The sequence below is a fragment of the Barbus barbus genome (genome assembly GCF_936440315.1).
Source record: "Barbus barbus genome assembly, chromosome: 50".
NCBI lineage: Eukaryota > Metazoa > Chordata > Actinopteri > Cypriniformes > Cyprinidae > Barbus > Barbus barbus.
In genome coordinates, this window is record NC_136728.1 from 15,691,626 (window position 1) to 15,702,766 (window position 11,141).

General features: G+C 33.2%; 2 protein-coding genes across 5 annotated transcripts; both read left to right on the top strand.

Moving 5' to 3' along the window:
- The first annotated feature begins 4,582 nt into the window (after positions 1-4,582).
- LOC306868211 (uncharacterized protein) lies at positions 4,583-6,726 on the top strand. Of its 2 annotated transcripts, none has more exons than XM_079414292.1 (3): positions 4,583-4,638; positions 5,481-5,644; positions 5,992-6,635. In XM_079414292.1, the coding sequence occupies exons 1-3, from the start codon at positions 4,618-4,620 to the stop codon at positions 6,329-6,331; spliced, it is 525 nt and encodes a 174-aa protein (XP_079270418.1). In that variant the 5' UTR covers positions 4,583-4,617; the 3' UTR covers positions 6,332-6,635. The 2 variants fall into 2 exon arrangements, 1 of the variants encoding a protein (XP_079270418.1); XR_013784089.1 differs by having other exon boundaries at positions 4,594-4,723; positions 5,992-6,726.
- A 510-nt stretch (positions 6,727-7,236) lies between these two features.
- gal (galanin/GMAP prepropeptide) lies at positions 7,237-11,042 on the top strand. 3 transcript variants are annotated; one of them, XM_079414721.1, is made up of 7 exons: positions 7,237-7,306; positions 7,394-7,474; positions 8,201-8,255; positions 8,568-8,639; positions 9,996-10,082; positions 10,311-10,382; positions 10,891-11,042. In XM_079414721.1, the coding sequence occupies exons 2-7, from the start codon at positions 7,394-7,396 to the stop codon at positions 10,950-10,952; spliced, it is 429 nt and encodes a 142-aa protein (XP_079270847.1). In that variant the 5' UTR covers positions 7,237-7,306; the 3' UTR covers positions 10,953-11,042. The 3 variants fall into 3 exon arrangements, with proteins under 3 accessions (XP_079270847.1, XP_079270848.1, XP_079270849.1); XM_079414722.1 differs by lacking the exon at positions 8,568-8,639; XM_079414723.1 differs by lacking the exon at positions 8,568-8,639 and having other exon boundaries at positions 10,314-10,382.
- The last annotated feature ends 99 nt before the right edge of the window (positions 11,043-11,141 follow it).

Here is an 11,141-nt window from a genome sequence, read left to right on the forward strand (position 1 = left end):
TATAGGCTACTTCCCTCGGCCATATATTGTTTATTTCTGACTAATAAGACCAAATGATCTTCTAGCTGATCCTAAGCATTTTTTAATTTTTTTGTACTTCCATTATTTTATTAAGTGTGTGTATTTGATATGTTATTCTACATTTTGCATGTTTCTGAATTTTGTATTTTTATAGAAAGCATTAACTACGGTGGCCGAGAGAGCTCAACGCGCTGCAACTTCAGAAAACACATGCAAATAGAAAAAGCACCAGCAAATCAAGAGTGCTGCAGGTGCTGCAAATGCTCACAACGCAAACAAATAAAGAATTTTTTTGCAGCGTGTTTCTTTGTTTGGTTGTGTTGTCAAATTGATGAAGTTGTTTTCTTAATTTGCAGGTGTTTTTTTCTTTTTGCAGCACGTTGAGCTCTCTCGGCCACCGTACATTACAGTTCATAACGTACAAAATAAAATGTACCTGTCATACTACGGTAGCATTGTAAACTGTTAAACTGCATGATAAGCATCAAGTCTAATTTCATGCATCCTTGCGTTCTGAAATGTGTCAGTGCAGTTCATTACTGCGCACGTCACGGAAAACCAACGTTTAGGATTTCAAAGAAATTAATAGCCTACTTTTATTTAACAAGGACACAACAAATGCAAAAGAAACTTTTTACAAAAACATTTAAAATCTCAGTGATTTGAAACTTATCATTGGTATATCACTCATAAAACATATTTGTTTTTTGAAACCTTATAATACATTTATATACAGTATATATATACATATATTTGTGTATTTTTAAAATATATGTAACTCTATATATATATAACATATAATATTAACATTTTATCAATCACAAAATATATCACTGTATTTTGAAAATATATAAGCTATAATAATTATATAAAATATAAAAAATTGTAAATATATATTATGTAAAATATAATATAATAGTCATTAAAAAAAAAAAAAATATATATATATATATATTATTTCACAGATTTTATATAAATTATTTATTTTGATTTTTTTATTAAATATAATCTGTTTCTGTGATCCGCTGACCTATTTTGGCTCAGTTTTGTCCATTAGAAATGAAACTTTGAGCTTTTAATATATGCCTGGAAACTGTAACTGCAAATAATCTTTCCGGTGCCTTTTTATTTGAATTGATTTATTGAATGTTTAAGGACAGGTAAACATTGTAAAAGATCAATTTTCAGCTTGTCATGTGAATCTTCAACACTTTGACTCTTTAGTCATTCTTAACAATCTTTTAGTGCTAAATCTGAAGGAAACTTGTAGTGTGCATGAAATATTGTCCCCTCAGCTATCCTTAAAGTCACATCTGCTTGTATCTTGAATCACACCAGAAAACATGAGCATCCACTGAGGACAAATCCAGTTTTCAATACATATTTCAAATCCCTAATCCCACTCCATTATTCAAATAGCTTCCGCACAAGGATTGTCACCAATCTACCATTGAAATGCTAATACGGTGTTATGTATCTTCCGAAAAGATGCACAGCAGAGTGAAATGGAGCTTTGAGGTAATGTCTCCCACCGTGTTCTTACAGACGTCACCTGTGTTCCTGTGCTGTTTTTCTCCTCTGACAATGGGATGGTACATTCACCCAGCCCTCCTGATCTTAAGCCTCATCCTGCCTTATAACAGACCTAATCATTTATATTTTGTGATGTGTCCCATTTCCTTTGATGGCAGCATCAGTGGAGATTGCTCTAAAAGCACTAAAAGTCAGCAGGCTTTAGCTTGTTATTGCTGGAGTGTGTGAGAGGAGCTCTGACTCTGTGCTAGTGTGACCTGACATGCTGGAGATTTCCTGCTCCTCATCGTGCACCTAACAGAAGAAAGTGTACGGCCATGTATGTTCAAAAAATGTCCCTCATTATCGGCATCAAAACCTGTCATCAAGCCGATTGCAAGATACAAAAGTTACATTTGATGCCTGACATGTCAATAGAACAAATGTTAAAAACACATTTTGTATTCAACTGTTTTTTTTTAAGGGCTTCATTGGTGATTATTCATTTTTGGATTAAAAAAAGAAATCTCCTAATTCTTTAAACAATTCTTGTTTTTTCTCTGCTGAGAGCATATGGGAAAAAGACATAATTTGCCAATTTTCTGACATTAAAAATAAACTAAATAATTTTTTAATAAAAATAATAAAATGAACAACTGAAATTTAAAATAAAATTAAATATTTAGAAAATAGAAAAATATATATTTAAATGTCAAATATTTAAATGTTGTTTAAAAACTAAAATTATACCATTTTGGTAACAATATTAAATAAAAATTGACGAGAAATATCTTTTAACAACGAAAAATATTTCAATATTTATAAAATATATTTAAATTAAAAATATATTTTTTAAATGTTTGTTAAAAACCATCTCATATTACATAATAATAATAATACCATTTTGGTGGCATTAAAATGAAATCAAAATGAACAATAAATAATATATATTAACAAAAGAAATTTAAATATTTTGGAAACATTTGTAATGTAAATTTAGATGTTTGTTTACCAATTTTCTAACATTAAAATTAATATCATAAAACACTATTAAAGGTCTCAATATACCATATAAACAGCATGCAAATTAAATATTTAAGTGCATACAGATATTTATAAATTATGAATTTTTGTGCCCCCAAAAATCTGATTTTCAGTTTTTATTGCTTCACAGTCACAGGGGTTTGCATCATTTTCAGGGAAATCAACTATACTTTTAAATAGTCAATGTGAAGACTAGATGATCCGAGAGCAAAAAAAGTCTAAACTGTCTATATTGCTTGTTATTTATCCCATATTGCATAAATAAATTGGTATTCATGCTGCAGTTCTCCTGCATGAGTGCACTGAACTGTTCTGTCTCAAAAAACAGACAATCTGGAGAGACTAAGAATCTTTATTTAAATTGCCATTTCTCACCGCTAACAAAATTATACAGCTGATTATGTTATGTTTCATACTAGCGTCTTTTCTTGACCCTGTGTACACTATAACCTAATCATGCCAACCTAATCAAATTGGAGTCAGACCAATTTGGTACAAATGAATGTCTAAATTATTTGTCTGTATGCTGAAGGCTAAAATCAGCATAACCAAATGCTTTTTTTTGTCTAAATAACAGTTATTATTAATGCAATTAAATGCAATTTTCCATAAAATGTTCTGAACAATTTCTGGTTCCTCAAAGAACCTTTCATTGAACACTTCCCAAAATAACCATTTTTTTTTTTAGTGTGAAGGACATTTTAATAATCTATAAAGAACATTTTTCTACTATAAAGCATTTTTAGTGGAATGGAGAGGTTCCATGGATGTTAAAAGCGTGCCTCAAATGCCAACAAAGAAACTTTATTTTTAAGAGTGTTGTCTTGGGCTTGTAATTTCATCCGGTCCCTCTAGCTAAACACAATGAGAGTAACAAGCAGGCAGAACGTATCTTTAGATCCATCGGAAATGTGGCAAGCAAATATGCTCAGCAGAGGTGAGAAACGCACTGTGTGGCACGGTGATATCCATCAAAAGTGACAATAATGTTAAATGAAGCAAAAGGAGGAAATGCCAGTTAATGGGCTTTAAAATAACTAAACTAAAATAAAAAGGTTTATGGTACCCGCCAGGTTGGTCTCCCTAGAGACACATCTAAACACACATAAAAAGAACAAATATGCAGCAAGAACAGTGAATTTGTTTGTTTTCGCTCGTTTGATACGGCTAACCGTGAATAAAAGACTGATGTTCATTGTAATCTGATGTGATCACTGTACAGGGAGTCTGCAGATCCGATACAAAAGTGTTCAGGACATCATGCGTCATAATGAGTCAAATCAGGGCTTTCTTTGATGTGATCTCATAATGGACCCTGATTGTAATTAATAGCTATAAAATGCTAAGACTCTCATTTAGGACATAAAAACTAAACACTCTCAGTTCTTAGTGAATAAATGGGAAAATTTGTCACATTATAGAGGCCTGAAGTTGACTAAGCACTCAGGCATGTTCAGTAGCTGCTGAAAACAGGTTTAGCTCCATGGGTTTGAATGATGACCAATCACAAACTATTTTTCGATAAGCTATTGTTTAAAAATTCCTTTACATTTTAGTGTACCTTTACAAGGTCATTGTTATCAAAAAATGTTTTAATAACCCCACAAATATGGATTATAATTTTAAGTTTATCCACCGAACATTTGTAAATTTTATTGGACTGGCTTCCGGTGTTATTCCCTTTCAGCCATTGATATTGCAAACTGGTGCGTCTTATTTTAATACATTCTTAATTATGAACACATTGGTTTGTAGTGATTTGTTTTTTTTACCGTGTAGCTACCGCTAGTTATTTCCCTACCGACGGAAAACGGCTTAACGTTACTTTTTAATTTTTTTTTAATTTATGCCCAAAAATCAAGAATAGAACACATAGAATAATACAACCATCAACATAAAAATGATAAACAATTATAACAAAAAATAAAGTTTTAACGTTCCTCCTTCGCGTGGTTACGTTCAGTTGACGCAAAGTAGACGCTTAACCTCGTCAGAGCCTCGTTGTTCTCTTAAGGCGGTAACCATAGCAACACCAGGCCGATGATGTTCCGGGATCGTGAGGTAAGTTGGTGAATTGTTTTTTGGTCCCTTTATAGTTACACAGAACACAGAAATGAAACAGAAGACGGGCTTGAAAGGAGATGAGGTAGCTAGTTATTATTATTTTTATTTCTCTTCCTTAGATTTTGAGTGGAACGACAGAAGTAGTTGAAATCATAGGTTCAACAGCGTTCAAAAGGTTCAGTAACGACGAAGTTTTCCAAACGTTTGCGTATTTTCGTCGATGTTTTCCCGCATCAAGTAACCAAAGCTTTTATTAATCATGACAAGTAGGCTAACGTTACTGTAATTATGCACCAGCTTAATATATTAATATATCTCAAATATAACAAATGCTCCCTGCTGGAAAAAACAAACAAACAATAGAAACCATCACATAATTTGTAATGGTTTTACTGGTTATAATGGGAATTGTATTGGTTTTAATGGTAACTATAATGGTGTCTGTTGGTCTCTACTGGTAATTGGTCGCTTTCTATTGGTGGCTTGTTTAAACCACTAAATCCTAGTTGGAATATGTCCCAAAACACACTAACGTTACAGAAAGCCATTTTTTAATGGGGTTTAATGGTAAAAAGTTGATAATTTGTAATGGTATTTGTAGTGGAAACCATTAGAATTTATGTGAATTTATGTTCAGCAGGGCTATGTTGACATTTAGCTAGCTGTAATTGGCCCAAAGTGACTATGCATTTCGAGAGATGATCCTTACCTCCAGATTAAGCATTATTTATAACATTTAACCTCGTGGAACTCCCTAAAAGTCACTTTATAATTCACACCATGACTGAAACTATATACTGAATGACAAATGGAATGATATTGAAATGTTTGTCTCATAGGTCGATAAGACATCTACTGCCATGAATGCAGTACATTTAGTAAAATTAGAGAAATCCTGCTGTCCTGGAAACTGTCGTTCTCGAGCCGTTTTCAGATTACTCATTAATGTTCATGGAACGCCAAAACCGGATTTAAACCAGGAGCATCTTGGAAATGACTACAGGTAGGCTTCTTTTTCTTTTGCAGATTAATTAGATAGGCTATATATGTATTGATCTAAGACAGAATATATCATACAATTTCATTATCTGGAATCTCATTTTGAGATTGGATGGATCCTCATTTTTTTCATCTAAAAAGCCTGCACACTATATATGTATTGATCTAATAATATCTAATAATAGAATATATCATACAATTTTGTTATATGGAATCTCATTTTGTTTTCATCGAAAATGCATGCAAAAGTGTTTTCTCTAGATTAAAATAAGACATCATACACAGCTTTATTAACTGATTTCCTTAAAAAGAAATGATGAATTGTACGCACTCTGTTCCATTTTGATCAAGGGCTTCATCGCCAACATCCTCCGTGATCCATCCAATTGGTGAGGGACATCATCAGAAGAAATGTCGTGCAGACAATCAAGATCGCAGCTTTCAAGAAACTGTGAAGCAGAATGAGGAAGCTGAGAGTGCTTTCCATAAGAAGGAACAAAGCCTTTTGAGAAGAGCCATCAGAATTCTTCTCATGTGGTTCATTATTTTGGGAATAATTGTTATTTTCATGATTGCCAGCCAGTATGTTAACCTGGAGTGGGATAGAATCTTAAGGTCGCTGAGTTTTAACAAATGCGTGAATGGCTTTGTAAAACTGCGCTTTGTTGGAATGTACAATCCACCCATATGAACCCATATTGCCTTCAGCACTCAATAAAGCATTTAAAAAAATGTCCTTGTGTGGTATGAATACTGTTTGTTTCTCTGTATCTCTTTATTTGCATGTGTTAACATGTCAATAAACATGGATCAATAACAATTGTAAAGGGTGACTTGAGTATGTGCAAAGGTCCTTTATACACATTAACCTCTGGACCTCTACTAAATGAGGGCATAATTTCTGAAAAAAAAAAAGATGAAAAAAGGTATGGGTTGTTCATGTGTAACCTGTCACAAAGACGTGTATTTGTAAACATGATAATAAATATAGCCTGAAATACAAATATTTTTTACCTTCGGTTTTTAACAAAAATAAGGATTAAGCTCTAAGTGTCATGTGCTTTAAATAAACAAACGCATGAATACAAAGACTGCATTTGTAAAACCTTTTCAAAGTATAGATTTTAAAAGATTTCTTATTTTTATTTCGCTCACATTGAAAGAAAATAACTTAATTGCAAAATAACATTTACTCATTTATTGGTCAACAATGATATTATTTCTTTAATCCTTTAGAAGCATCCTACATTTTAAGAGTATTTGAAGCTAAATCATATTTCTGTTATTGTAAAATGTGTGAGCTTATGCTGAGGTTGGAATGCCAAACTGGAAAATGTAAAACCCATAATATAATTTCCTTACATAGATCTGATGGGTGGTTCTTGAAGGTGAACTATGGAACTCTTTTATGACAGTACAATAATCAATAAGACGATAATGAACTAATCCATAGACATAAACAGACTCGATCGTTGGTCATTTGCTCTGGCGTCATTGATGAAGAGCCTGACGATGTCATCTTTTGACGCAAGTACGTCAGAGGTGAGACATTCCCTTTCAATAAAAGGCTCCGGATCCCAGGAGCATCAGAGGACCAGAGCAAGAAGCAGCAGGGATATTAGCCAACTAGTGTTTTTACTCTCCAAAGACCCAACTGATACTCAGGGTAAGTTCTCAGACTGCTCCTCTCTGTTTTCTTCTGATTGTGTATGTTCTGTATGTTTCATAATGCTTCACTGATGCTGCTTTTCAGATGCACAGGTGTGTCGGTGGAGTTTGTGTGTCTCTTATTGTGTGCGCGTTTCTCACGGAAACACTCGGAATGGTGATTGCGGTAAGAGTTACTTTAAAACATACAGGATTAAATCTGAATAATTTTGATTCAATGCATATTAAATTACGGAAAATTTGAAACTGTGATTTCTTGAAGATATAGGAACTGTTCTGTGTAACAACACTCCCTTAAAACATCTTTATAGGGGAGACCGGGGCTAGTTGTCACAGTTTTTAAATTTTTTTAGTAAATTGTTCTCACAATTTCACGGTCCATTTTTTTTAAAAGACAATTTTTGTTTAAAAACATAACTTAGAATCTTCGCTATAAATATTTAACATTTGCACTGTTGTTGCGTTAAAAGAAAAAGAATGCTCTTTTACTTTTGTTCTTTTACAATTATTGCATAAAAATGCTATAGCCTACAATAAAACTGTTAAAACTATAAATAGTTTAACATTGCAGTGTATGTCGTTTTACAGTAAAATATTGTCAAATTTTATTACAATTTTTTTTTGCAAGTAAAAATTCTGTATTTATAAATTATGGCAAAAAACATTTAAGTTTTAAGTAGATTGGTATATTAACATTATATCACTTAATGAAATATGTAAGTCGCTTTGGATAAAAGCGTCTGCTAGATGACTAAATGTGAATATGTATTCATTAGTTGTAAAATGGGCATGTGTGGCATTCTGTAATATCTGAAACAATTTTTACAGTGAATTTTTTTTTACTGTATACTTGTACTTTCTGTATTTATATTCTAAATATTCTATAAAACAGGCAAAAGAGAAGAGAGGATGGACCCTCAACAGCGCTGGGTATCTCCTCGGTCCTCGTGAGTTTCCCATTACATCTTTTGTAGACTTTTTTTGTCTTCTCCAATAATACCGCTCTCTCTCTTTCCCCATATCGGTTTATTAAAAAGTTGTGTATGATTTATGTAACTGTTTTGACGTATAGGCCTACACTTTTTTGTCTTAATTTATTTTCCTTTACCTTTGCTTTGAGCTCACAGGTCTGCCTTTTAAACCTTGGACTCTTTAGTTTGCCGTACTGTCTGTTCGACTCTCTTTGATGAAATGTGTTGGGGTGCACTGATGTTGAGCTCACCTGTGTAGGTCAGTTACATAAGCTCCCTGTGTTTCAGGTCGTATTGATCACCTTATACAGATTAAGGATACTCCCAGTGCAAGGGGGAGAGAAGATCTGCTCGGTCAATGTAAGATAGCACCTGCAGGTTATTGAAGTCAGAGGAGGAATTGCTCTGTGGCGTTCCGCTCTCTGTGCATTGCATTGCTGGTGAAGCTTCCATTTAGCACGAATCAAAGAAACATCTTTTCACCTAAACTGGAAAGATCAATCATTGCTGTTTGAGGGCATCATTTAGCTACACATTCTGTGTGCAAATGCATGAAGTATTCTTCATGAACTTTCTAAATACTGCCATAGTCTTAAATTCAATTATTAGTACTAACCCCTTTAGCAGCAGGCTTCTTTCTGAATATAGAAGCTGTTTTCCTTGCATTAAATAGTCTATTATAGGTGCTTTCACTCTTTTTACAGCCTCTATCTTTTGCTTTACCCTCTGTCTCTGCTTGTCCACTTGCTATGAGCTTTTGCTGTTTTGTTTTTTGTTGTTGTTGTTTTTGCTGTGAAACTGCTCTTTTTTTGCTTTGGGTGCCCCTGTGAAAAAGGAGTAGACTTTAGAATATTTTAAAATGAGTAGTTATGGAAATTATATAATTAAGTGCAAGTTTTTGGACACTTAATTGCATATTTTTCACAATTAAATTGAATATATCATAGTTAAAATTTATATTAAATGTAGTTAGTTGAACATTTTTGACCCACTTAAGTAGGATTTTAGTACATCTTTGAAATATGATTGTAGTGTAGTTTCGAATGTAATGACAAGCATTTACGGTTATTAAAATATACTTTAATGCAATTTCTATTCAAACTTGTATGTCATGCATTTAATTATATTTAGTGCATTTAAAATAAATTAACTTTAAATTTAATATAAAATAAGGCACTCCAGTTAAAATTATGTACTTTACATGTGCTTCTTAGTCACACATCAAAATAAGTGTATTCTTTAAAACACAACAAAAGATTATTAAAACCTGATTTGACGTACTTTAAGGTACAACTGATATTACAATGCAGTGCAATTTTTAAAAGTACTTAAGTGTGTTAAACAGTCATGAAGGAGGACGCTTTAATTTATGTAAAATCATCTGCAAATACAGATTTTAAAAATATACTTTTAAGATTTGAAGTACTCTAAACGTACACTTCTTTTTCACAAGGGTGTGAGCATGTGCTTTGCATTGCAACAAAAAAGCAATTCCATGACTCAATTCCTGCAGGTTGCTCTACTCAATCTGTCCCAAAAAAACAGAAACCAAACAAAAAAGATATTCCTCGGATAATGACTTGTCGCATTAGGAACATATGTGTGCCACAGGCAGGTCTATGAATATCAGCCGGGGCGTCAGGGTCTGACGGCGTGGTGCTCAGCAGGCTGTTCAAATGATCAATGTGATTATGTGTGATTTTGCTTTGTGATCAGATGCCATAGACAGCCACAGGAGCCTTGGCGACAAGCACGGACTGGCAGGCAAGAGAGAAATGCCCATAGAGGAAGATTTCAAGACAGGTAAGAAACATGCACCGCCTGTAGGGACTCATCAGTGTGAAAACCCAAAACGGATTTGTGTTAATTAAGATCATTTTTCTATATGGTTTATTAGACTCTCTAAAGGCTGGGAAAGTTGATTACACTATTCATTTATCCTTAATGTACTTTCACAGATGTTGTGGTAAGGCTTTGGAAGCAACATAATAACTGAGAATGAATTAATAAAATCTTGTTTTTGCTTTTTAGCAGCTCTGAGGATAGCAGATGAGGATATTGTCCACACTATTATAGACTTTCTTTCTTATCTCAAATTAAAAGGTAAGTGCAGTTGTTATTCATTTTATCAGCCCCTTTTGATTAATTTAATTTTAAATTATTTTTTCTTTTTCATGTTATACTGAAATATTAAATAAAATAATTTTATTTTTACTTGAGTAATTTTTATTATTTTTATTTTAAATTGTAATGATATTTGGCAATGCTACAGGTTTTTTTTTTACCCTGTATTTGTTTTTTTTTTCAGAAAAAAAAAAAAAAAAAAACTTCAAACATGAAGGAAACACCTAAGATGTTTTCAGTTTTAGGTCTTTTTTTTTTGTGTGTTGGCCTATTGAAATTCATCTGCTGTGTTACTGTTAACCATTCAATCCAGTCATTCCATCTTAAATTCAAATCTGTCCTGTTAGTCTTGACCAATTAATTTCAAATTACAAAGCAAAGTTAAATTAATACATTTAGAATTCACCTCTGACTTCTTCTGGCTTAATTTGACTGCAAGAAAGTGAATGGTTCTAATTTTCACATTTGTACTTACTTCATCCTGCAGAAATCGGAGCTCTCGACAGTCTGCCTTCCTCTCTCATGTCAGAGGAAATAAGTCAACCCTAATTTCGACCGAATCCAGCACTGACACACCGTGACCTCCACAGCACCCGGCTGAACTCGCTCTCAGAGGCGGTATTAACATTCACCATCTTCTCCAGCGCACTGTTCTCGACACGCTAAACTCTCAATATTACCACGCAACTCTAATCTGTCACAATCACTTGACAGCTGATGTGGAGATGGATTCAAAAA